The 26,360-nt window shown below is 57.8% G+C and overlaps 1 protein-coding gene across 5 annotated transcripts; it reads left to right on the forward strand.

Annotated features, from left to right (window-relative positions):
• The first annotated feature begins 4,275 nt into the window (after positions 1–4,275).
• On the forward strand, positions 4,276–26,283 carry DENND1C (DENN domain containing 1C). 5 transcript variants are annotated; one of them, XR_006278410.1, is made up of 24 exons: positions 4,317–4,605; positions 5,844–5,908; positions 8,749–8,792; positions 9,374–9,423; positions 9,936–10,055; positions 10,626–10,695; positions 10,832–10,912; positions 13,783–13,878; positions 14,236–14,289; positions 14,928–15,038; positions 15,329–15,429; positions 15,900–15,945; positions 16,477–16,578; positions 17,155–17,280; positions 18,252–18,353; positions 19,024–19,114; positions 19,583–19,623; positions 21,258–21,329; positions 21,706–21,762; positions 22,670–22,804; positions 23,334–23,389; positions 24,085–24,301; positions 24,804–25,631; positions 25,761–26,281. XR_006278410.1 is itself a non-coding variant. In XM_038379211.2 (23 exons), the coding sequence occupies exons 1-23, from the start codon at positions 4,589–4,591 to the stop codon at positions 25,563–25,565; spliced, it is 2,616 nt and encodes an 871-aa protein (XP_038235139.1). In that variant the 5' UTR covers positions 4,317–4,588; the 3' UTR covers positions 25,566–26,283. The 5 variants fall into 5 exon arrangements, 4 of the variants coding, with proteins under 4 accessions (XP_043362810.1, XP_038235139.1, XP_038235141.1 ...); XM_038379211.2 differs by having other exon boundaries at positions 24,804–26,283; XM_038379212.2 differs by lacking the exon at positions 13,783–13,878 and having other exon boundaries at positions 4,319–4,605; positions 24,804–26,281.
• The last annotated feature ends 77 nt before the right edge of the window (positions 26,284–26,360 follow it).

A 26,360-nucleotide genomic window follows, 5' to 3' on the forward strand; every position in this document is an offset into this window, starting at 1 on the left:
CGACACACACCCCCATGCCAGCCGCTGTGAATGAGGTCAGCGCCAGGCCTCGCCCAGCAGCAGAACAAAGTGGCATTTGTCTCCATGCAGGGTCTCCATGCAATCAGCCATGCGCACAGGATCTGGCTGATTGCAAAGCCCCCCCACCCCGCCATGCACTCAGGGAGGGGGGGGCCACGTGACCCACCTGCAGCACAGATCCCCCCCCGCCCCCGCTGCTATGTGATTCAGTGCAAAGGGGCCCAGGCGCGGGTGGGCTGATCCTCAGGGATTGTTTCAGGACAACCAGGAAGAGGACGATGGTGGAATGACTGGTTCTATGCAGCTTGGGGACAGCCCATAGCTGGGGGTCTGGTGGGGGTGAGAATCAGGACTCCTGGGTTCAGTTCTCAGCTCGGAGAGAGGAATGGGGGGTAGTGGGTTAGAGCAGGGTGGGCTGGGACTCAGGGTTCTAGTCCCAGCTTTGGGAGGGGAGTTGGGTTTAGTGGTTAGTGGGTGGTCAGGACTCCTGGGTTCTATTCCTGGTGCCAGGAAGGGAGTGGGGGCAGCAGGTTAGAGCAGGGAGTCAGGACTCCTGGGTTCTATTCCCAGCTCTGAGAGAGGAGTGGGGTGTAATGGGTTAGCACCACTAAGCCCCCACTACCCTGCCAGAGCTGAGAATAGAACCCAGGAGTCCTGAGTCCCTTTCTTACTCCTTTAACCACTAGACTCCCCCACCACAGTGATTAATAAATAGGCTGTGTACCAAACTTGGGGGGGGGGAGAGCACATACTGACATGTGAGCTGATTCCTACATGGGATTAGCAAGTACCAGTAAATGAACCAAACAACAAACATAACATAAAAGGGAATTAACACACAGAGCCACACAACTATTTACACTGAGCCTCCACCAGTGCTCTGTCCTGTTACTCCCACAGCTGTATATATACACAGAGCCTTAGCTCCGCCCCCATACTGGCCTGACCCCACCCACAGTGGGAGGAGCTTACTCTATATAAACCTCAGCTTCCAGTTTGGATTCTTTCGCTGAACCCAACTCCTGCAGGTAAAAATTGACACAGCTCTGGGTGGATGGGTTAGATTATTAACTACGCCCATATCTGGGGGAGGGGTTGTTAACTGGGGCTGCGTGAGATATGGATCCCTACAAATATTTTGCACTGATTAACTTTCATGCTTGGGGGGTGGGGGAAATCACTTAATGGGGGTTTTGCTTTGGGGAGAAAAATAACATTGCTATCCTAAAGTGTGCAAAAATCATCTGTCAGGACTAGAACTGGAGACAGTGTGTTGTCTAAAACTTTGGGGGGGGGTGTGTAGAAACAGCAGATTCTAGTCAACCAAAAAATTTAATGAATTTTTCTTGATTTTGGCAAATTGTTTTGGTCCAAAACCACCCCTTTCCCCCATCTAAAAAGGTCTAAACAATTTGATTTTTCAGGGGGGGAAAGACACTGTGTTTAGAAATTTCCTTCATTTTTTTGAAATGCTAGAAATTGAAAGAAAAACATTTCGTTTGACCCAAAACACTTTTCCAACTTTTCAATTTGCTGAAAATTCTGAAAAAAATTGGTTTTGTGTTGATCTGAAACAAATTATTAGGTTTTATTTGCAACAACCAGTGAATCAAAGCAATACATCTGTTTCTCCCGCTCTAGTCAGGTCCACCCAAAATCGCAAGATTGGTGCAAAAAATCATGAGATATATATATTTTTTTGAACATAGTATGTTTGGGGTTCTTTCTGGCTGCCTTTTGTTTTATTTAGGTCACACTCAGGTCACATTTGAAAACTTTTCTCTAGGAGAGAAGGCTAGAAATGTACTTTCCCCCATATTCCCATGACTCCGGGAGCTGGGGCTTTAAGGAAAAACAGCAGATATTGCAAAAGTTTGCAACACTGGAGAAATCCCATTTCTGCATGTGCCAGATGATCTAATGTGGGAGTTCTTATCCCAGATTTTGCAACCCCTCCCCACCCTTGTTATTAAAGGGGAGGGGATCCACACTAGATCCCAGCTAAAAGAGGCAAGGGTGCCCTTCAGAGAGGGGTCCTGCTATGGTAAAGGTTGAGAATTCATCATCCGCTGTCTTGTTAGCACTGGGAGTGCAGCCACTTGTGCCGACCCCTATACACCACGACAGCCTGACTTGCCCCATTGCAGCTCACCTGATTTGACGCACAGGACTCCTGGGTTCCAGTCTCGGCACAAGGGCTCCCAGCTAAGCTGCGTCAGCGCAAACTGCGATAGGGCATCGTAAACTGTGTCCGCATGAGGGGATTGTAACAGTCCAGCTACAGCTTTGGATCAAGCCCAGGGTGCACCAGACCTCAGGCCCCAATGAACTCAACACAGGCTGGGGTCCCATTTAAGTCAATAGGGCCTGTGTGGACTGGGGCCTCTATATTGCCCTGTAAATGGATCGAACCCTGGAGTCCTGACTCTCATACCTCACCACCACACCCTCTAGCTGGGGAGAGAACCCTGGAGTCCTGACTTCCGCCCCTCCCTCCCCCCGCGCACGCTCTAACCACTAGACCTCACTCTCCTTCCAAAGCTGGAAATAAAACACAGGAGTCCTGATTCCCATTCTCCCTGCTTTAACACCACTAGGCGACAAATTATCACAGAAAATGAATTTGCTGTCTAGGCACAGAAAGTGAAACTGACTGGGCTAGTGTCCCAAGCAGAAGTAGGTGCAAAAGGTAACATCCCTTTAAATGAACTCCGAGTTGCCTGCAGGATCGTTTGTGGGGGCCCTACCAGTGGCCTAGGGTCTGAGCCGTGGGGGGCTAAGCTATGACTGGGGGGAAGTCCTCTGTTCCCACATGCACTGAGCAGGATCGGGCTCCCATACACTGTACAGTCAGCTCGCCCCAGCTGTCCGTCCAGAACAGCATTTCATATAGGGTGACCAGATGTCCCGTTGTTATAGGGACAGTCCCGTTTTGGGGGATTTTTTCTTATATAGGTGCCTATTACCCTCCATCCCCTGTCACGTTTTTTCACAGTTGCCATCTGGTCACCCTAATTTCATACCAGCCCCCTGCTGACCTGCAGATGGGGAAGGGAGGGGTTCCTCCGGCTGTACGCACACCTCCTGGTGGAGAGAATGGCACAACTCAGTCCTCGAGTCAGTGCCTCTTTCAATGTGTTTCAAGACCATACGGCCTAGTGGCAAGAGCATCCGAAGGGGACTCAGGAAGCCTGGGTTGGATTCCTGACTCTGCCACTGGCCCGCTGGACGACCTTGGGCACATCACCGCCCTGTGCCTCAGTTTCCCCACCTGTCAGACAGGGAAGATGATACTGACCTGACGTTCTTTGAGAGCTACGGAAGGGAAAGAGCTAGGTGGTGGTATTCACCGACACGACGAGCGACAGAATCCCCTGCGCCCCTTCCAACCCCACCTGGGGGCGGATCCACTGTGCAGCCCTAGTGGAGACCCACTAATTTTCACCTTGATGTAGTGGGGTGCAGTCAGCATCGGAGGAGGGTGGGGTATAGGGCTGACCCCGCCTAGCGACATGGAGGTAAAAATTACCAGCTGCCTCCTCTCCATGAGGATTTGACATCGAGAGCGCCTGGCACAGCTGCATGAGGGGTCACTGGGGTCAGCATTGCTCAGAGGGGAGAGCGCCCCCTACAGAGCCCCCCACTCCGTTCCCTGCAGCACAGCAACCCCCGGTGCCACCCTGGGGCATTGCCGTCCGCACTGATTGAGAGGGGAGAGCGCCCCCTACTGAGCCCCACACACAGTTTCCTGCAGCACAGCGCCCCCTAGTGCTGGGACACCAGAGTCAGCACTAGGGGGGAAAGAAGCCCCTACTGACCCACCGCCACCCTGCAGCACAGCGCCCCCTAGCGCCACACTGGGGCACTGGGGTCTGCACTGGCTGCCACGGCCCCCTCTGGAGACCCCATCCCTCTCCATGTGGCGCAGTGCCCCCTAGTGCTTCACTGGAGCACGGGGCTCAGCGCCAACTGCCAGAGGAGACCACCCTCCACGGAGTTCCCCACCTCGCTGCCAGGAGCACAGCGCCTCCTAGGGCCAGCTCGGACTAGAGTGGCGTGTGCCCCCCCCCCGCTGAGCCCCCACCCACCCTGCTCCCTGCAACGCCCCGATATCTGCCATCCAAGTTCTGAGCCGGCCCCAGCCTGCTCAGCACGTGGCATCTGCTGCCATATGCGGCCGGCGCTCCGAAGAGCAGGGCGACGTATCGGAGAAACCCACTACAATGAGGGCAAAACTGGACCTCCCTGCCTCCCCATCAGGCTGCACAATGCACCCTCCCCCCAGCCTGCCGGGCCCCCATTGGGTGTCACGGCGCTCAGACTTCCTCTAACGAAAAGCCACACAGGAAACTCTGAAGCAAGAAGGGAGCAATTTTTTCATATTTTTGTAGATGCACCGTGAAAAAAAAAAAAAAGGAAAGAGAGAGAGGGTTTTTTCGTTTTTGTTTTTTTTTTTAATACCCAACCCAGCCTTGAAATCTACCCTCCAGAGGTGCCTTGGGCACCACCCCCGTTGGAGGCAGCCAGCCTGGGATGAGACCGTGACGGGGAATGAGCAGTGAGAACCATGGGCTCGCGGATAAAGTAAGACCCCTTTGATTTTCTCTGGGCGCCGATCCCACGCAGGGCCTGGGCTTTAGCAGAAGGGATTTTCAGCCCCTCAGAGGAGCCCCCCGGCCTCCAACCTGCTGGCTCTTTACCTGATCAGTGGAGAAAGTGAAATTGACCTTTGATCCCCGGCAGACACCAAGGGGGGCAGACGGGCCCCTTTAAGACACCCCGTCTTTGCTGGTTTCAATGCCTCAGGCCCCCACGAAGGGAGTGACACTGTGGGGGATGGAAGATTTCTCCCTTTGGTGGGTTGGAAGCTCAGGCGGGGGGATGCCATGGAGAATTGGACACTGCAAAGGAGTGGCAGGGTCAGGGATCCCTAGCTTGGCAGGGTGCTGGCCCTGCCACTGTCTGGGCTGTGCCAGTTTTGGAGTCCATCTCTTTCCAGCACCGTTCACCATCCGGGCAACCGCGCCCAGGTTTGAGCTAGCCAGGCAGGTGAGCAGCCCAGGGTACTCCTGGGCAGGACTGCAGGAGCCAGGGGTGGGGGTCGTCTGCAGTTGGGAGGGGAGTTCTCCTCCATCCTCTAGGGGCAGGCAGGATTATGGGGCACATCAGGGTTTTTTTAGCTCACCTGTGGAGCTATGTTGGCTAATCCTGTTGCTGTCCTTTGGCATCTTCTAGCCAAAGATTCATCCTGTTTACGGATGAATTCAGCCTCATCCCAGAGAGGCAGGTCAGCATTAACGTCCTCCTCTTATGTGGGGAAATTGAGGCACAAAGAAAGAGAGTGACTTTCCCAAGTCACTCAGGCAGTCAGGGCAGAGCAGGACTGAATCAGAATGCAGGAGTCCAGAATCCCAGCCGTGCCCCCCCACCACCACTAGACCCAACTCCCCTCCCAGAGCTGGGGCTAGAAGCCAGGGGTCCCAGCTCTCAGTAGTATGTCTTATCTCCACATGAGGGGTTCCCATGCCATGTGGAGTCTGGATCCGTCACCGGGGTCCTTAGCCAGGTCCCCCTAAGGGGTGCCTGGCTTGTGCATTAAAAGTTGTCTCCCCCACCCCCTGCCCCCAGGAGACAAGAAGTCTGAGCAACTTAAATCAGGCCCTTCCTAAAAGGGTTTTCCCCCAGCACCTCAGTGCATGCAGGCCTAAGATTGCTGAGCAAATCTGCACAATCCTGTGATGGCCGCTTGTGCACTGAGCTTGTCCATTCTCAGCCATTAGCCTGGCCAGTGGCTATAGGTTCCTCTCTTCTCTCCCCTCCAGGGAAAATCCCCAGAAGACATTTGATTTGTTCTTTGAGGCAGCCTGCCCCACATCTGCAGATGACGGTAAGTCCCTGAGCCGAGAGGCTGGCGCCGGGGCGGGCGGGTTGTGTGAGGTTTATGTGTGTTCTTAGAGGGGGTGGGATGCAAGGGGAAGGTCTGGGGCAAATGAACACTGGAGTCTTAATTTCAGGCTGTTGGTTCACATCCAGCCTACCTTCCCTGGGGCTAAAAGTGGATCTCTGGTGTGCCAGTCAGGACTCCTGGGTTCTGTTCCCGGGGGCTCATGATTAGAGCAGGGGGGCTGGGAGTCAAAATTCCTGGGTTCTATCCCCAGCTCTGGGAGGGGAATTGAAGGGGGTGGTGCTAAGAGCCAGGACTCCTGGGTTCTGTTTCCAACTCCAGGAGGGGAGTGATGCCTAATGGTTACAGCAGGGGGGGTGGCCATGGAAGTCAGGATGCCAGGGTTCTATTCCTAGCTCCGGGAGGGTCCTGGAGTGTAGTTGTCTAAGTGGGGGCAGGGAGGAGACTGAGAGTCAGGACTCCCTGGTTCTTTCCTGGGAGTGGGGTCTAGTGGTTAGAGCAGTTGTTGCTGAGTGTCTCTTCCATTGTTCTGTGAGCCTGAAGACCCATGGAAATTAGGACCGTCCCATGGCATTTATGGGGGGTTGTCTTCTCAAAGGACAGCATTTGGGAAGGGTTTGGGGGCTTCTGCAGTTCAGGGGAGACATGAAGTGCCTCCAGCTGTCTGACCTCGGGTTGGGATTTCCTCAGGGCCCCTGAGCCAAGCAGGGTCCAGCAAAGCCAGTGATAGGATGAGGGTGCTGCGGGGTGGCAGGGGAACAGTGGTGGGGGGTACGTCCCTTGGAGTCAGTATGACCCCAATATCCCAGAATGGTGCTAGGGGCTGGGGTGCTGCAGGAATTGGGGTGGAGGGCTCAGTAGGGGGTGCCCTCCCCTGGCAGTCCACCCCACCCCCACCTAGATCTGACAGTTTCCCTAGCACTGTGTGTGTGTTGTGTGTGCAAGAGCTGAGGTGTTTATTCCACATCCTGTCTGTAGATCATTCTGTTCTGCCTCCCTAAATCATCCTGCAGTTTTCTTGTCCTGAAAACTGTTATTCACTTCCTGTCCTAAACTGCTGTATCTGGCTATTCAACCCTTGCGGCCTACCCCAGAAATGGCTGCATCTCAGCGCTGGGTGTGAAATCCTTGTATAAACAGCCCCCTGTGTCCCACCCCCAAAGTGGCTGCATCTCAGAGCCGGGCAGGGATCCCTGTATAAACAACCCCCGCCCCACCCCAGAGGTAGCTGCATCTCAGCGCCAGGCGAGGGATCCCTAGGTAAACAGCTGCCACACGGCACCCTTGGCACTGGGTGAAGAATTGCTGTATAAACAGCCTGTCAAGCATTATAGCCCGGCTCACAGTGGGGGTGACTGTGAGGTCCTGGGGAATCAGAAACCCCTTCCCCAGCCTCCTGGTGGGGAGGCGGGGGGAGCCGGCTCTATGGGCAGGGCAAGGCCTGGGTTCAGAGGTGCGCCCCCCACCCCCATGCAGAGCCGAAGGGCCCTTCCGTCTGGGCTGCTCTCAGCAGCCACAGGAAGTGGCGAGGTGGGAGGTGGAGGCAGCGAGTGTGTCTGGCGCATCGCGCAGAGGGGCGGGCATCCTGCCCTGCATAGGGGGGTAGTGGGTGCTAGTGGGGGAAGCTGTCCCAGTGGGAGGCTGCTCTAGGGGTGGGGGATGGTCCAGTAAAGAATCTGGGTGCAGAGACCAACCTCCCCCGAGCCCACGGCTCCCCCCAGGGATCTGTGTGTATCGCTCGCCTCCTTGGACCTTCAGAACCAAACAGTCCCCAGCTTCTGGGGCAGCCTCTCCCCGCCTGAGTCCCATCCCGTGTGCTACCCCCACGCCCCAAGCAGCTCCGAGCAGTGGGCCCACCTAGCCTGGTCCCCCAGTCAGACCCATGGACCCACCGAGCCTGGTATCCTGCCTCCCTGTTACCCCAGTCAGACCCATGGGCCCACCCAGATTGGTATCCCTCCCCCCTGGTCCCCCAGTCAGACCCATGGGCCCACCCAGCCTGGTATCCCTACCCCCTTGTCCCCCAGTCGGGCCCACCCAGCCTGGTATCCCTCCCCTCTGATCCCCCAGTCAGACCCATGGGCCCATCCAGCCTGGTATCCCTCCCCCCTGGTCCCCCAGTCAGACCCATGGGCCCACCCAGCCTGGTATCCCTCCCCCCCTGGTCCCCCAGTCAGACCCGTGGGCCCACCCAGCCTGGTATCCCTCCCCCCTGCCGCACTAGATACAGGGCCTTTCTCCTCCAGGTTGCTGGTTCTGGGGGCCCGGCTGGCTCCAGGGAATGGTGGGGGAATGACATACTGGACTTTTCCCCTCTCTGAGGCTCTGATCCAGCTCTTTGTTGGTGGGACTGGTTGACTGGGGGGGTGGAGAGGGATGCTCTCCTCTAGGGAGTGCCAGCTCTGATCTGTGCCCTGGGCAGGGGGACTGGCTGGCTCTTAGGGGTCAGGGAATGGGATAATGGGGCATTTCCGCTCTGGGTTAGGAGTTCAAATCCAGACCACTCTAGTAGTATCCTAAAGTCATTACCATACAGTGGTGCTGATTGGTGGCCTTTATGAAATGGTTGGGGGCTGGGATCCAGGACTCCTGGGTTCTATTCGTAGCTCTGGATGGGGAGTGGGGTCTAGTGGTTAGAGCAGGGGAACCAGGACTCCTGGGTTCTATTTCTGGCTCTGCCACTTTCTCCCTGACTGTCTTTGGACACGTCACTTCCTTTCCCTGCTTCCCACTGGTGAGTGAGGTTGTGGGGCTCAGGGAGCATTGGCAGGGGTCTGGGGGGCCGGGCTGTCATCGCAGTTCTATCTCTGCTTTCCCCACAGACCCCCAGGTGTTGAGGCAGTTCCCGGAGGAGTTCGATGACCAGGTCTGTGCCTCGCTTCTGCGCCCCTCTGCCAAGTGCTGCATGTTTCCCCTGTGCCAGTGGAGGCGCTGTAATGCCAGAGTGGGGGAAGGGACAGCCAGCTGAGCATGAGCCGCTCACCCCACAGTGCGTTGGGGCCAGGCTGGTGTGTGGGCCCGGAGCCATGGAACTGGGCTTAATCTGCCTAATGTCCATCTAACCCAGTATCCCCCCTGCCCAGAGATCACACCCATGGGCCCAGCTAGAACTATCTCCCCTTCCCTGCCCCCTTGATCAGACCCATGGGCTCATGAAGCCCTGCGTCCCAGATCAGACCCATGGGCCTGTCTCACCTAGTGCGGATTAAACCAGCAAGAACCAAAGAATCCCCCTTAAATTCCTCGCAGCTCAGTCCTGGCTTCTCGTCTGTAGCAAGGGCCGGAGTGTTTGATGGGGCTTTTTGGCCCTAGGGGACTTTCCCTCCGATCGGGGGCAAAAAGCAGACAGGAAATAAAGACAATCTGGCCTTCGCCCCCACCCTGGTGTGCTGGGTCTCTGTGATCTCTGAAGTCAGGGGGGTGTAATTTTCACGTTGCCTTCTCCAGGAATCCATCCAGATGCTGCCCAAATTCTGCTTCCCCTTCGACATAGAGAGGTATACGGCTGCGCGGGTGCACGTCGGTCTGTGCATGTGCATGGGTGGGAGGATCTGTCCTGGGGTCTCCTCCACCCAATAAATCTCTCCGGTTTATGAGTTCCCCTGCGGTCAGTGGCTTATGACTCTCAGGGGACAGTAGCCAGGGGTCAGGCCATAGGCATCCCTGTGCGGTGTCTAATGCAGGAAGCAGTGAGGGCTGAGGGCCATCCCCTCCCCATCCCTCAGGAGGAGGGTGAAAGGCCTCTGGTCCCATTAGTGCCAAAGGGAGAGGGAGGTGCTGAGCACCTGGCAGGATTGAGCCCAGTGAGCCCAAGGCACCACGATTGGGACCAGCAGTGGTATTCAAACCACTAGACCCCACTCCCTTCCCAGAACTGGGGGTAGAAACCAGGAGTCCTGGCTCCCAGGCCCCTGCTCTGGGTGTTGTCCTGTCCCCAATGCCCAATTCAGTCGGCCATTAGCTTCCTCCTCTCCCGTCGGTCTCACTGGGTGCCCCCCTGCCCCCGCAGGGTAAAGGAGAACTCCGTGGTGCAGAACTTCACCTTCGTCTTGACCGACCTGGAGGGGAACCAGCGCTTCGGTTTCTGCCGCCTGGCCGGGGGCTTCCGGACGTGCCTCTGCATCCTCAGGTACCGCCCCGTGCGGCTGGGAGTGGGCTGGGGGCTCCGCCAGGAGGCGCTCTCCCCTCCCTGTTAGCGCTGAGCCCTATGCCGCAGTGTGGCACTAGGGAACGCCAGGCTGCTGCAGCCACCGCGTTTCAGAGCAGATCTAAAACTACGATCCCGGCCAATGTATCCACCCCCCCCCGGTTCTGCCACATTCCTCCTCCGTCAATTGCTTCTATTCCGGTGGTTCCCTCGTGTCCCTGGATTTAGGGTGGTTCTTCACTCAGCGCTGGATGAAGGATCCCTTGTATAAACAGCCCCCACGCCCCACCCCAGAGGCAGCCGCATCTCAGCGCTGAGCGAAGGATCCCTGTATATAGAGCTCCCCTGTCCCACCCTAGAATCAGCTGCATCTCAGTCACTTTGTCTCTCTGTACCCCAAGGAGAACGGCCCTTCTTTTGTCTGTTCAGACCCTGAGCAATTTGGGGCACGGACTCTCTCTCACGTGGGGTCCGTTCAGCGCCCGGCAGGATGGGTCCCCTAGTGGCTACCATAACAGACAATAAACTGCCCCCTGCTTCTCCTTTCTTTAGTTACCTGCCCTGGTTTGAAGTTTTCTACAAGATCCTCAACAATATTGCTGACCACTTAGTCAAGGAGCAGGTGAGCCCAGGACTCCTGGGTCCTTTTCGGTGGCTACCTCCACCCCCAGTCTGGCTACATCCTGATCGTCTTGTCACTCCCTCACCCCCAGCTCCTTTTGGACCGATCCGTTTCATCCTTTCTCTCTCCCCATCAGCTCAATGAACTGGCCGAGTTCCTCTCTGCCCTCTATTGCCACCCGGTGCCCCAGCTGAACAGCCCCATCAAACTAGAATTTGTAAGTATCAGCTGAGTCTATCTCACTAGGGGGCAGCCTCCCCCGCCCCCTCCATGATCCCATTTGTACAGGGCGCTACCAAATTCACGATCCATTTTGGTAAATTTCACAGTCATAGGATAAAAAAAATCGTAAATGTCACGGTTTCCAATATGTACATCTGAAATTTTGTGGTGTTGAAACCGTGGGAGTCCCAACCCAAAAGTGGGTTGTGGGGGGTCGCAAGGCTATTGTAGGGCGACGTGGGATTGCCACCCTTACTGCTGCTGGGGGTGGTGCTGCCTTCAGAGCTGGGCTCCCAGCCAGCGGCCGTGAAGCTTCCTACAGCCGGGGGGGGGGGGCGGTGTTTCCTGTAGATGGGTCTGACCTAGCCCCAGGAGTGGTCCGTGCAGTGGAAGAGGAAGTCTGGTCCTTCCCCAGCCCCACCAGGACTAGCAACTGGAGCCTAGTGCACGGGAGGAGCTCCCAGCCGGGGCACCCCCAACTCTGGCCCTCCCTGGCTCCAGGCCAATGCTCAAGGGTTAAAGGGACCTTGGGCTGGCTGTGGGGGGGGAGGGTGGGGGACGACTACAGTGCCCCCTATTCCCAACCACGATGCCCTGGGTGGTCGTCCACCTGTAGGCCAGCCCTTCCCCCTCCCAAAAGTGATGCCCCCCCCCGACTATGCCACCCACACTTCTGTGCTGCTGATGGTGGGGTGCTGCCTTCTGAGCTGGGCTTCTGGCCAGCAGCCCCCACTCTGGCCACCCAGCTCTGAAAGCAGCGCAGAAGTAAGAGTGGCAATACCGCGACCCCCCTACCATAACCAGTTTTCTTGGGGGAGACCAGATTTCACGGTCCGTGATGCATTTTTCACACCTGTGAATTTGGGTAGGGCCCTACATCTGTGGTATTGAGGCAGAGCGGAGAGGAGCTGTGAAGAGAGAGGCAGAGAAAGGCATCTACAGGGAGGATGGTGATTTTGAACCAGATCCTGAAATGAAAGCAGAGCCAGCGTTGGGGCTTCTTGGTGCATGGGGGAGAACGTGGGTTGTGGGGGGGGGGGGATGAGCTCTGGCCCGTGCCAGACTCTGGAGAGGTGGGAATTGAACACAGATTCTGGGATTCCCACCTTTTGACCGGCTAAGCTTTGGAGCAGGGTAAAAGTTACAGCTAGTTGGAACGCAAGTTGCTGATTTTTTTTCCCCCTCAGCAAAATTTTGCCAATTGAAATTTTTTAGCTTTTCCTTGAAATTTGCTGCAGAAAATATTTGACTTTTTGGCCAAAAACCAAAATATTTCAATTCAAACTAGTGCTGAGGGGCCTCGTGGGAGTTGTAGTTCAAGTGCCTCATGCACCCATTCTCTATGGGCCAGCTCCCTGGTTGGACTACATCTCCCAGGATGCACCACTTTCTCCCCTCTTAGTGAAGGGCAGGGGTGTGACCTAGGAGTCCTTGGCTGGGATGCGTCATAGGAGATTCATAGACTCGTAGATACTAAGGTCAGAAGGGACCATTCTGATCATCTAGTCCGACCTCCTGCACAGCGCAGGCCACAGAATGTCACCCACCCACTCCTATGAAAAGCCTCACCCATGTCTGAGCTATTGAAGTCCTTAAATCATGGTTTAAAGACTTCAAGGAGCAGAGAAGCCTCCCTCAAGTCAACCATGCCCCATGCTACAGAGGAAGGTGAAAAACCTCCAGGGCCTCTCCAATCTGCCCTGGAGGAAAATTCCTTCCCGACCCCAAATATGGCGATCAGCTAAACCCTGAGCATATGGGCAAGATTCACCAGCCAGATACTACAGAAAATTCTTTCCTGGGTAACTCAGATCCCATCCATCTAATATCCCATCTCAGGGGATTAGTCCTATTTACCCTGAATATTTAAAGATCAATTACTTATCAAAATCCCATTATCCCATCATACCATCTCCTCCATGAACTTGTAGTGAAACCACAGAGTCCTTCCTACAGTGGAGAACGGCAACACAAGACACCGACACTACAACCCCCACGAGACACCAAGCCGCTGTTTTGAATTGACATATTTTGGTTTGGGGCCAAAATATTTCAGTCGGGGGTATTTTGACAAGATAGCGACACTTTCCAGGGGAAGCAGATGCTTTCTGGGGGGGGAACCCATTTAGTGAAAAACCCAATTTTCCACTGAAAAAATCATGGCTCTTCAATCTAGGGGCAAAAGGGCTAACAAGATCCAGCACCTGGGAGTTGAAGCTAGCCAGGTTCACACTGGAAATAAGGCATACATGTGTGGAAACAAGTGAATGGAGAACTGATATTTAGCCTTTCCCACAATACAAAAACCAGGGGTCATGCGATGAAATGAACCGGCCGCAGATTTAGTACAAGCAAGAGGAAGTATTTTTTCCATGCAATGCACAATTAACCTGTGGAACTCACTGCCTTGGGATGTTGTGGTGGCCACAAGCATAACTGGGTTTAAAAAAAAACTAGAGAAGTTCATGGAGGATAGGTCCATCAATGGCTATCAGCCAAGGTTAGGGATGTAACCCCATGCTTGGGGCAACCCTAAATCTGACTCCCAGAAATCAGGAGGGGACGACAGGGGTGTATTTCTCCAAAATTGCCCTGTTTTGTCCACTCCCCGTGAATCTCTGGCCACTGTCGGAGACAGGATACTGGGCTAGATGGACCATGGCTCTTACGTTCTTATTGGTAGTTTTTCTAAAAGGTCTGATCTAGGAATTATTTGGGGGAAGTTTTATGGCATTTTGGCATTAAAATCTCTTAATCCTCTGGACTGCACCAACCAAGCCCGCTGATCACGCTAAGGTGCACAGTTGTCCTGCTGTTGGTGCACACGCACGTCTCTGTACTTTTATCCCCTCGTTGTCCCGCAAGGACCAGAAGTTGAACAAACTGAGAATAAGCACCGGCAACTTTCTGAATGGCCGACACAGAGACCGGAGCCAGGATCCGGCGGGCGGGACCGAGTCGGTGAGTCGGAAAACTCCGCCCGATGTTAACCAGCCGGAGTGTGCCGACTAACCGAGAGATCCCTGCCACTGCACGGTCCCTGTCCCCCCCCCCCCCCGCACCCAGCCAGGTGGTATGATCACCCCTAACTGGTGGCACTGAGGGGCAGCTGGGAAGGATGGGCAAATTGTGCAACTGGAAGAAGACGACCCCTGAATCTTCTCCCCTCCCTAACCAGGGGAGCAAACTCAGCCGCCAACTAATTACAAGCTTAACAATGATTAACTCTGTGTGGCTTGGGTGAACAACACTAACTCCGCAGCACGGCGCCCCCTGGTAGCGGGGGCCGTGCTAACGCCACCCCCTTCTCCATTACAGCCCTCCTACTTCATTGCCCCGGACCTCGGCAGCCTGCCCACCATCCCGGAGAACGTAAGTCCCTGCTCCCCCTCCTGGGATGGGTGGGTTTGGGGGCTGATTCAGGGGTGCAAAGAGCAAAGGCGGTGGAATGGGGGAGGTGCCCTTGTAGTGAGTGGGGTGGGGGGAGAGCACTGCAGGGAGACTGAATGTGAGCAGTGCAGGGAGAGGAGGGGGTGCATTACACTGCACGGCAGGGTGAGATAGGCAGGGGGCCGAGGAGGAGAGTACAGCGTGCTGCAGAGTAGGGGAGGGAGAGGGGAGAGCGCACTGTGCTGCAAGCGTGGGAGAGTGCACTGCACTGCAGGAGTGGGGGAGGGGGAAAGCGCAGTGCACGGCAGGAAGAGGAGAGCACACTTCACTGCAGAATGGGGGAAGTGACAGAGCACACCACACTGCAGGAGGGGGAGAGTGCACCACACTGCAGGAGGGGAGAGCGGGTGCTCACTGCACTGCAGAGGGGGGAGGGGGAAAGCACTGCACACTGCAGAGTCGGGGAGGGGAGCTCACACTGCCCTGCAGGAGGGAGAGGGGCATGCATTGTGTTGAATGGGGGGGTGCACTGCAGCGGGAAGGACAGAGGGGCAGACGGGGGGAAGGGGAAGAGTGGGGAGTCGGGCATCTCTAACTTCTGTCCCGGCCCCTGTCCGCAGAGGAACCTGACGGAGTTCGTGGTGGCCGTGGACGTGCCCAACATGCTGCAGCTGTACGGGAGCATGCTGTACGAGCGGCGCATCCTGCTCACCTCCAGCAAGCTCAGCACGGTGAGGAGCACCGGGGGGGGCACATGCCCTGGCACAGGCCCACTGGGGGGGGAGGTTGCAGGGATGTGCCCTGGCATGGGCACTGGGGGTGTTGCTCAGGGGGACGTGCCCTGGCCCACGTGCACAACCCACTATGGCCCCGGCCCGGGACTTGTGACCCCCATAACCTCCAACACAGGACATTTCTTGAGGCCCCTGCCTCCCCCAGATCTCTCTGTCCACGGAGCCCCCCACCCAACCCCTCCCCACATCAGAGCAGAGTCTAAGGCTGGGTCTGTGTCTGTCCCCAGCTCACGGCCTGCGTCCAGGCCTCCTCCACCATGCTCTACCCCATGTACTGGCAGCACATCTACATCCCCACGCTGCCCCCGCACCTGCTCGACTACTGCTGGTAAGGGCACGGGCAGCCTCTGGCGGGCTAAGCAGGGGCGGGCCAGGTCGGTTCTTGAAGGGGGGACCGCCGGCATCCTTCAGGGAGATGGGAGGGGGCACTCTCCCCTGGCTGGGAGACTGGCACTAGGAGGCGCTGTGCGGCAGGGAGCAGGGTGGGAGCTCTGTAGGGGGCACTGTGCCCTTTCAGCCAGTGCTAGCCCCTGTCTGGCACCATAGGGTGCTGTGCCACAGGGAGCGGGGCAAGGGCTAGGCACGGTGAACTCTCTCCTCACGGTCAGTGCGAGCCCCAGTGTCCCAGCGTGGCGCTTCTGGGGGGACTGTGCTATAGGAAGCAAGTTTTAGGGGGATAATCTATTGCATTGATCCCTCATCTCTGCTTTGAGGCGCAGGCACTACCAGACCCGGGCAGTTTATGCTTTATTTGTCTGCGTCTCATCAGCCTCTCTCTCCCTCCCTCCCTTCCCGCAGTGCCCCTATGCCCTACCTCATCGGTGTCCATTCCAGCCTCATGGAGGTGAGTCCTGCCCCTCCCCGGCGCTCCCTGGGGACTGCAACCTGCACTGCAGGCTGGGAAGGGGGGATGAGTCCAAGTGCAAGCTGGGGCTGCAGGAAGCCTGAATGCAGGGGATCCCCCAGGATGCAGGGGGGAGCTCCATCCGTTCCCAGGAAGAGATCTGGCACTGGGGGAGGAGGGAGGGCTTGTGTGGAGAAAGGGGTCCCACAGCTTCATGGGGGGGATTTACTCAGCCTTTGCACAGGGGTTGGGTCCGATCCCCTGGATGTTTAATTTGGATCTCGAGTCAAAGCTGCCATCAGCAAGGAGCTGCTGGGGGTCCCGGAGCTGGAGCGAAGCCGGGTGCCAAGCTACAGGCTCTGGCCCCTTGTGGGTTGCCTGCTGGAGCGGGTTTCCCTCAGGGAAGAGCCGTCCTGGTGGCCTGAGGTCACCTGTGGACGGCAAGCCCAGCTGCCCGGTGGGGAGGTGCAGAGCGCCGAGTCCGGCTCCAGCTCCATCCCTTTCCTCTCTGGATGTGTCCTCTCCTGGCAGAGGGTGCGGGACAAGGCCTTGGAGGACGTGGTGATCCTCAACATCGACACCAACACGTTGGAGTCGCCCTTCCAAGACCTGGAGAACCTCCCGGGCGACGTGGTCAGTCCCTGTCTCCAGTACAAGCAGCTGGGTGAACCCCCCCACCTCCACCGGCCCTGGAGGAGACCCCCACATTCAACCTCCAGGATCCTTGGCAACCCCACGCTGGGCTGCATCCAAACCTGTCACCCCGTAGCCTGGATCTCCCCATAGCCCCCTTCTCTCCTGTTCTATGCCCCCTCCTAACACCTGGGGATGGGAGGCGGGCTCTGAGCTCTCCTAGGCATCTCGTGGCTTGGCAGCCCGGAGATCTCATCCCCAGTGCAGACGATGCCCTTTGGTTGCGTGAGAAAGGAGGTTCCCCAGCCAGAGCTGGAAGTCGGCTTCCTTCTCTAGTGGCAACATGATCTCTGGGACCCCAGGAGATGGGAGGAGTGTGATCTGCAGGGACCCTGTGGGATCTCCCTCTCTTCCCGCTCTCATGGACTTTCCCATCTAATCCAGGGATCCGTCTCAGCCTGAGGGTACCCCAAAGCCCCCTGGGATCTAGGGCCCGGACCACATTGCTGCCCCTCCGCAGCTCCCCCAGCCCAGGAGCTGACCCTGACTCGCTCATGTGGGTCCCTCCTCTCTCAGGTGTCTCTGCTGAAGCTCCAGCTGAAGAAGCAGTCGGCCACCACTGGGGACGGGGTGGCCCGAGCCTTCCTCCGAGCCCAGGCACTGCTCTTCGGCAGCTACCGTGACGCGCTGCTTTGCACCCCGGTGAGGCTGGCTTCCCTCCCCGCCCACTGAGGGCAGGTCACAGGGAGGGGGCGCATGCAGTGTGACTTAGGACAGAGTCGGGGGCTCAATGTCTCCCCCTTGTGGCTAGACATTTATTATTGGTATCTGGGACCCTCAATTCTGGTCCAGGACCCCATTGTGTTAGGTGCTGTCTATTATTTATTAGGTATATTACAGTAGCACTCAGGAATTTGAGTTGAGGGCAGGAACCCATTGTGCCAGGTGCTGTACAGACCCAGAACAAGAAGCTGGTCCACGCCCCCCCTTCCCACATGCCCCATGTGTTCCCCTCCAAGGGTTCCCCCCATGGTAGCCCATGCGTTCCCCCTTTTTTCCAGGCCCTGCCATACAAGTGTCTGCACGCCTCTGAGCAGCTATGCTGCCATGGGCAGTGAGACCAGCAGAGTAGCATAGAGCAATCAGCCCTCTAAGTGTCTGTCTTCTCCCCGTTGTAGGGTTTCCTTCCTCAGGGATCCCCAGGATCAGGAGGGGAAATCCCCAAACCATCCCCACTCTGTGTCCCTCTAATGTCCCCCTCCCAGGGAGGACTTCCTGGAAATCCAGTGGCCCCTGTGGGTTTCTCTGTGCAGGGGGAGGCGTTAGCCCTGAGTGACCCCCAAGGATTTTATGTTGCAAAGCAGCTGCCGGGGTTAAGCCCTGGGGGTAGGTGTGGGGCGGGGGGTGAGTTCTCCAGAAACGCTAAGGAACCATCCAGGGCAGCTGGAGCACCCGGCTGGCCAGTAACTACCCTGTGGTCAGTGCCCTCAGGGGCTTTGGGCTAGTTGCCAATCCCCGGTGCCCAGAGCAATCTGGCTTCCCTAGTCTGGGGCCCCGCTCCGGACCTCCCTCCCCCCAAGCAGGGCACAGAGCCGGTGTCTCTGACCTGGGGCCCAACCTCCTAGAAGGGATGCTCCCCCGCATTTCACCCTCTTTGTGCCCTCCTCCCCCAGGGCCACCCTATCTCTTTCTGCCAAGAGTCCTTCCTCAACCACAAGTCTAGCACCATGCGGGAGTTCCTGCACAACGCCGTGCACCTGCAGCTGTTCAAACAGGTAAAGGGGGAGCCTAGGGCTGGGGGGGGCCCAGGAATTCTGAGGCCCGGTTCTGAGACCCCCAGGTACATTGGCAGCCCGTCCAGAGGAAATGTGCCCAGCCCCCCCATGTATGTGTGACCTTCTCTCCAGGAGGGGTGAGGGGTGCATCTAGGAGTGTTTGTGGGGGTGGAGGGGGCCTGGGATGAGGGGAGGGGGTTGGTTGGGCCACCCCATACCGGGTCATATTTCCTAGGGCTTTAAGGTGTCACGTCACCACAAAAGCCATTAACGAATGGCTGCTCTCTCCCACCATGTCCCCCACTGCCCTGCCCCTATGTCCCCCATAATTTATGCCCCCACTGTAACATGTGCTCTCCCTGTAATGGCCCCCTCTAATGGTTCCCCCTTCTTCATCTCCCCCCCCCGTACTCCCCTCTAATGGTTCCCTCCTCTCCATCTGCCCCCCGTGCTCCCCTCTCATGGTTCCCCCTTCACCATCTGAACCCCGTACTGCCCTCTAATGGTTTCCCCTTCTCCATCTGCCCCCCATGCTCCCCTCTCACGGTTCCCCCTTCTCCATCTGCCCTGCCGTGTGCTCCCCTCTCACGGTTCCCCTTCTCCATGTGCTCTCTGCGTTTTCCCCAACTCCCCTTGCACCCACGTCTCCCCCACGCCACCCACTTTTCAGTTCATTGACGAGCGCCTGGAGAAGCTGAATGCCGGCGTGGGCTTTTCGGATGTGTTTGAGCAGGAAATCACCAGCAGCGGGATGGCGGCGGGTAAGGAGGGTGCAGCCACTGACCCCACCTCCCCCAGGGGGCAACAGGGGCGCGGTGCCCCCAGTGTGAACCCCTGTGCATATACAGCGACCCCACCCGCATCCCCAGGGAGCCATGGCAATGGATTTGCTTGGCCCTGCTGATCCCCGCCCGCCTCCCCCTATGACTCGGTCCCTCCATTCTGTCCGTCTGTCCCCCTCAGGTTCATCCATCACTGCAACCTCTTCCCCCCCCCCCCATGTGACCCTTTAACAGTGGTGCCACCCAGGGTTTCCTCACAATGCACCGGGGGCTGGCAGTGATGGTAGGGCCGGCCTGGCAATATCCACCTCCTCACCAGGGGATGAGTCAGGCTTGGGGGTGAGGAGGAAAGAAGCGGAGGGGTGGAGAGAGTGAGGACCCCACCTAGGGCCCTTACTCACTAATGGCCTGGGAATTTACATCTCTCCCTTTCCTGTCCCCATGCAGGTAACCTGAGGTCATACCAGCTGTGGGTGGAGAGCCTCAAGGTATGCAGCTGCCTGCTTGATCCATGTATGGGGTAGTGAGGCCTGATAGCAACTTGTGGGGTCCACTGGAGGAGATTATGAAGTGGTGTGAGTGCAGGACTGGGAGCCAGGACTCCCGGGTTCTATCCCCAGCTCTGGGAGGGGTGTGGGGTGCAGTGGTTAGAGCACAGGGGCTAGGATTCAGCGCTCCTGAGTTCAAGGGAGTGGGAGCCTGGACGCCTGGATTCTGTTCAACGCTGCCACTAACTTGCAATGTAACCTGGGGGGTGGGGGGAGTCACTGCACCTCTCTGTGCCTCAGTTTATCCCCTCTGTAAAATGGTGATGACGTCAACCTGTCTGCATTAAGTATTACCTGCAGCTTCTAGTTCACCGGCTAGCGGCAAAGGGCCAAATCATTCCGAGGCAACATGCTAAGTTCCCTGTGTCAGTAAATGGATCAAACTGGGCCCAAATCCAGACCCCCTGGAAATTGAGGCAAATTTTGCAACTGATGTCGGGGGGAATCAGATTTGAGGTTCAACTGGTGCATTTTACACCATGAGAGGACGCATCCTTGATTGGTGTAAATCAGCTTAGTTCCATTGACAACAGAGGGGCCAAGATCTAACCCCCGCAATCCTGTGGGCTGGGAAAGAGCAGGTGAATAAGTCACGGAAGAGGTGAACGAAAGTAGCTGCTGCCCTACTTTAATGTACTGCTTGCTATGTAAATTAACTCCCCTGGGGCATGTAATTTACACATGCTCCCTAACACACCACATCCAAATTAGTAGCTTGATTCTGATCCCCTTCAAGTTAAATCACGAGCGGCTCCACAGAAGTCACTGGAGTGCCCATAGTGGATTGAGAAGCTCAAGCCCTAAGTTTTTGTTTCTCCTTTGGGCCATTAGTGGCTTAGACGCATTGACAATATTATGTTCTCCTGTTGCCTCTCTCTTGAGAGGTAGCAGATGCCCAACACTGGGCATGCCAGCTTCCAAGTGGAGGAGAAATCAGTGATATGGAGTCTGGGCATATTTACAACTTGTTTATTTACACTCTATACACCAGTCTTGGAACAGAGGTGTCACCAGCTGCACGCAGGCCGATCCCCTCATTCAGGGACCTCAGCCCATTGCAAAACTCCCTGCCCAGGGTGCAACACTGCCTCAAGAATCGGAGACCAAGATAGATCAAACTGTCCAGCTGCTGTCCCAGCTCCCGCTCCCCGGGCCTCAGCACGACCCCCAAATTAACTGCCCTACGCAGCGTGTGTCTTCCCACGTTCGCTCGCCTGCTGAGAAAAAAACAAACTCGGAGACCACATGTCACAGTGCCAGCCTCCAGCTGATTCGAGTTAGCAGGACCATGGCAGAGAGCAACCCCCCACTGCTTGCAACAGCTCCCACCGGAGAAAATGCCATTGCAAAACTGGCAACAATGCGGCCTCTTGAACACTGCTAAGAGAAAGATTGTGTGCGACAGCGCCACCTGGTGACTGCTGCTGCAACTGTATTCACCCACAGGCTCCCTCTAATGGCAGGAAGGTCAGGTTACTTGTGTCAGGGGGAAAGACAAAGCTAAGAACTGCAGGAGACACCAGGCGCCTATAGGGGTCGCTCCAAAGCAACATCTCTGTGCTTTGTCTTGCCAGAAAGGCGGAGGGGCCCTGATCCACACTATGAAGAGCAAGACGAACCCAGCCATCAGGAACATGTACAAATATGTAAGGTCACCAGCTGGCTACACAGTCTTCCCCGTTCACTGGGCTCTGTTAGCAGGGGGATCTTATCAGTGTGGGGGGGAGCTCCCGGGGGCTGGGGTATCACAGGGGGATGCAATTGTGTCTCCATGAGGTGGGGTCTCAGGGCTGGGGTATCACAGGGGGATGTAATTGTGTCTCCATGGGGAGGGGGGTCCCAGGGCTGGGGTTTCACAGGGGGATGCTGTCGTGTCTGTGTGCGGGGGATTCCTGGTGGCTGGGGTATTGCAGGGGGATGCAGTCGTGTCTCTGTGCCGGGATCTCTGAGTGGACAGTTGTATCAGACCATAGAGAGCCAGGAATGGCCTCCTGCCTGGGTCACCCCTCTCCTCTCCTCTAGGCCAAGAGCCAGGCCCGAGACAGGCTGAAGGAGATGCGAAGTCGCTTGAGGTACAGGGTAAGATTCCTACTGCAGCAATCCTCTTTGCGCTGGGGAATCCCACCCAGACTCCCGCCCCCACCCAACCTCCAACTCTGAGCCAGGGATTCCCCCTTGCTGAGGAAATTCCCCCACCCCCCAGCTCCCCTCTGATCAGCTGCTTCCTGGGGGATTGGGTGGGGCAGGAGCTAGGAGTAGCAGGTCATAAGGAGGGTTAAGGGTAGTAGATTGTGAATGGGGTTCGAGACAGAGGTAGTAGATGAGAAAGGCTTAGGAGACAACAGGGGGGCTAAGGGTTCAGGTCTGGGGTAATAGATCTTAAGCTGGTTAGGGAAACTTTCTGGTCTTCTCCCAGGGCAGATTCTGCCAGGAGTCCCCATGACGCTCTGCTTGGAGAGCCCCCTTGAGGGTCTGCAGAAAACGACCTCTTGGTCCAAGGGGGCTAGAACCAGCAATTCTTGGCAACTCCTGGCAGCGGGACTCCCTTGGGCTGAGGCTCTGGAGAAGATGGGGCTGAAGGCCCTCCCGAGGTGCACTGAGCTCCAGATATGCCCCCACCCCAGTGACCTTTGCCCTCACCTGCCGGGCTAGCGGGCCGATTGAAATGTCATGAAGCCCCTATTAAGAGCACTGGGGTTTGGAGCTCCAAAGCCACAGGTTCGAATTCTGCCCCTACTCCCACTTCAGCCGTGGCCAAGAGCGCTTCGCCATGTGGGGGCATTTGCTGCCACCCAGTTGCCAGTGGGCTGGGCCTCCATGTCACCCCCAGACCAGCCCCCCCCTTTGTTGGCCACTGAAACCGAACTCCTCTAGGAGTGGATGGGGGAAGCTAGCCCTGGCTCTTCTCTGTCGCTCTTCTCTGTTGCTCCCCTTGCCTGGGAGTCTGCTCACCGTCTTCCTGCCCGGCCCTCGTTCTCCCCTCCAGGACTTGAGCCAGGCTTCATCCCTGCAGCGAGGCGGCTCCCTGAGGTGCCACCAGTTCTCGGGTCCCATCCTGCCCCGGAGCACCCAGTCCGAGTGCCTACAGAGCCGGCTGCCCATCACCCAGCACTTCGGGAAGGTCAGAGACCCCTAAACTTCTGTAGGGGGTGGGGACGCACAGATAGTCCTCCCCCAGATGTGGAACATCTGGAAGGAAATAATGGCGGGGTGTGGGTAATTCCCGGTGCAGATGTGCAACATCTGGTGGGAATAACGGCGGCATGCGGGTAATCCTCATGCAGATGTGAAACATCTGGAACCTGTAGCAGGTAGTTTGGGAAGTGAATTGCTCCCCCCTGCCCAGATAGCCCTTAATCATTGAGTAGCATCGGGGGGGGGGGTGGGCCACAAGGCGAGCTCTGCCCGGCTGTGGGCCTTTCCTCCCTTTCCCACGCCACCTCTGTCGCTCATGGCCCTGGATAACAACCCTAGCCCAGCGTGGGGGGAGGCTGGCACAGATCAGAGAGTGGTGGGCATGGAAAGGCCTTGGGGGCAGGGAGATCCTGGCCTCAGCAACCCCCTCACCCCCTCATGCTGGAGGGGCTTGGTGTTGCACTGCCCAGAGGTGAGCACGGGGATCGGCCACTTTGACCCATGTTTCCTTGCAGTCCCGGCCCCTGCGACCCAATAAACGCTGCAGCGAGACAGAGCTGGAGGCCCAGAGGTAACTGGTGGGGGAGGAGCACAGATATTAGGGGGAGTGCAGAGATGGCCTGGGGTGTGGTCTGCAGGGCATGGGAGGGGGTTCCCCCCACCTCATACTCTGCCCCTGGGGGGCTTGCTGTCTGTGTCACCCACCTCATCCTTCACGTGCCCTGGGGTGTGGGAGGCTCTCCTGCGTCACTGTGCGTGCTGGCCTGGCTGTGCATGTGAGCTTCGACACCCGTGCTCCCAGCGTGGGGGTAGGCTGCATACCCAGTGTGTGTGTGTGTGTGTGTGTGTGGGCTCACGCGCGTGCGTTTGCATTCAGGTGTGATCCTGTGAAGTTTGTGGGCCTATGTCATGTGTGTTTACATGTGTGCTGGCATGTGCAGGCAGCTTCATGCCTGCCCCTTCTGACACAGACAGCAGCACGGGTGGATAGCTTTAATACATGAGCACGTGTCGGTTGGCCTCCGTGTTGGCACTTGGGCCATGCGTGACGGTTGACATGCCTATTCCACGTGTTCGTTTCTGTGCATACTGGCACAGGCAGAGAATGTGACGTGACGCTGTGTTCCCATGTCGGTTGTCATGCATGTTGACACATGTGATGTCACTTTCGTGCACGAGCTTGTTGCCATGTTTTCTGTATGTCCATTTACACACGTGGCTGTAACATGAATGCCCAGCTCCCCCACCCTTCCCCACGTCTCTCAGGGCTGTCCCAGCAGAAGGCCACGAGGCTCCCCCAGGCCCCAATGCCATCCGTGATGGGGGGGAGCTGGACAAGAGCTTCCTGGAGACGGGCGAGATCGACCTGCTGGGCGAGATCTTCGAGACGCTGAGCCTGGCAGCACCCAGTGGACGGGGGCTGCTCTACGGGACCCGCAGCCTGGACTTCTGCAACCTGGAGGAGGGCAGCTGCTACACCAGGGTGAGCTCCTCGGCCGCGGGCACCTCCCTGTGCCCCGCCATGCACCTCTCTGTGCTGACCCTCCCCCGCGGGCACCTCCCTGTGCATCTGTGTGCTGCTCTACCCCGCGGGCACCTCCCTGTGCATCTGTGTGCTGCTCTACCCCGCGGGCACCTCCCTGTGCCCCCCTGTGCCCCGCCCTCCCCCGCGGGCACCTCCCTGTGCCCCGCCATGCACCTCCCTATGCTGCCCCTCCCCCACGGGCATCTCCCTGTCCCCCCCTGTTCCTTCCTGTGGTGCCCTTCCCTTGTGGGCACCTCCCTGTGCCACCCCACCTCTCTCCCACCACGTTTTTCTCTTGGCCCCTCTCTCCCCCATCCCCCTCTGACCCTACCGTCTGATTCCACCCCCTCCCCAACTTTTCCTCTCCTAGCCTAGCCCCTCCCTCCCACCCATTCTTCTCCAGACCAGGTCTCCCTCCCTGCCCCCTGCTGCACCAACCCTGGCTCCTTGTCCCTTCCAGCTGAGGCACACGAACCCCAGCGAGGAGAACTTGAGCGGGCGCCAGGCCTGGGACCCCGAGGGCTGGCTGCTGGCCGAGGAGGACGACTTGTCCCTGGAGTTCGCCCCCCCGTCTTCGGAGGAGGCCTCCCTGGCCGAGGAGGAGGCTGGGGACTCCCCGCAGGCTTTGCTGCTCCCCGCCAAGGCCACGCTCCTGCCGAGCGGGATGTGGGACTGCGGGATCAATGAGGATGAGGAGGGCCCTCCCCAGCCAGCTGAGAGGGTAGCGGCGCCCAGGGTGTCCTGGCACAAGTCCTTCCAGCTCGGGGAGGAGGAGCTGGGGGGCAGGGCAGCCGGGGGGGAGGGAGGGGCTGAGCCAGCCCCTAGCTCTCTGGGGCCCCCTGAAGAAGCAGGGACAGGAGGCCCCCCTGAAGCAAACACTACAGGGACAGAGTCTGGGCAGGGGGCATGCAGGGCAGAGCCCCACCCCAAACAGGAGAGCCCCTCCTCCCCTGAGGCAGAGCCCCACCTCCCACCAACTAGCCCCTCCTCCCCTGAGGCAGAGCCCCACCTCCCACCAGTTAGCCCCTCCTCCCCTACAGTCCAGTCAGCTGTGGCTCTCTTCCAGGCTAAGGCCTGCAGGCAAACTGACTTCAAGGGAGGGGTCCCCCCGCTGGGGCCAGGGGCCACCCTGCCCAGCTCATCCTGGCCGGAGCTGGAACAAGCCTCCCAGCCCCCTGTCCTGCCCAAGGTATCGGAGCTGAAGAAGAGGTTTGAGTCCTAGAAGGCTGGCAGCGTAGAAAGAGCTGCACCTGGGGGCCTATGCTGAGCTACGGACATTGCTGCACCAGGGGCCCCATGCTGAGCTGCACCAGGGTTCCCCAGGGGCCAGAGAGCTGCACCAGGGGACCCCCAGCCTGAGCTATGGGCAGAGCTGCACCAGGAGGCCCATGCTGAGCTACGGACATTGCTGCTCCAGGGCTCCCCAGGGGCCGGAGAGCTGCACCAGGGGCCCCCCACCCTGAGCTATGGGCAGAGCTGCACCAGGGGCCCCATGCTGAGTGCACCAGGACTCCCCAGAGGCCGGAGAGCTACACCAGGGGACCCCCAGCCTGAGCTATGGGCAGAGCTGCACCAGGAGGCCCGTGCTGAGCTACGGACGTGGCTGCACGAGGGGCCCCATGCTGAGCTGCACCAGGGCTCCCCATGGGCCGGAGAGCTGCACCAGGGGACTCCCAGCCTGAGCTATGGGCAGAGCTGCACCAGGAGGCCCAAAAGCTGCACTGCCCCACTCAGCCCTGCATGGCTGAGGAGAATGGGGAGACGCAGCCCTGCACAAAGCTGGCAGGGGGCTCTCAATAAATGCTTCTGGAGGAACCGCCCAGTGATTGCTGTTCAATCGGCGGGGCTGCCTCCCTTTCCCACCGTGGGGCGCCGCAGTCAAGAGCATCTGCTACCGCCCTCCTTTGGCTGACCGGATCCTGCCCCCTGCAAAAAATAAGTCACTCAGCAAGGGGGGGATGGTCCCCCTTTTTTAATTGATCCCCAAATTAGTTTTTTACAAAAAAATAAAAGTTGC

The sequence above is a fragment of the Dermochelys coriacea genome, chromosome 20 (assembly GCF_009764565.3).
Source record: "Dermochelys coriacea isolate rDerCor1 chromosome 20, rDerCor1.pri.v4, whole genome shotgun sequence".
Classification (NCBI taxonomy): domain Eukaryota; kingdom Metazoa; phylum Chordata; order Testudines; family Dermochelyidae; genus Dermochelys; species Dermochelys coriacea.

Bases quoted from the DNA above. Each gene is read 5' to 3' on its own strand.
- DENND1C (XM_038379211.2), top strand. The intron at 17,281-18,251 runs GTGAGGCTGGCT...CTCCTCCCCCAG, and splicing joins ACGCGCTGCTTTGCACCCCG to GGCCACCCTATCTCTTTCTG. The intron at 21,330-21,705 runs GTAAGGTCACCA...CCTCTCCTCTAG, and splicing joins TCAGGAACATGTACAAATAT to GCCAAGAGCCAGGCCCGAGA.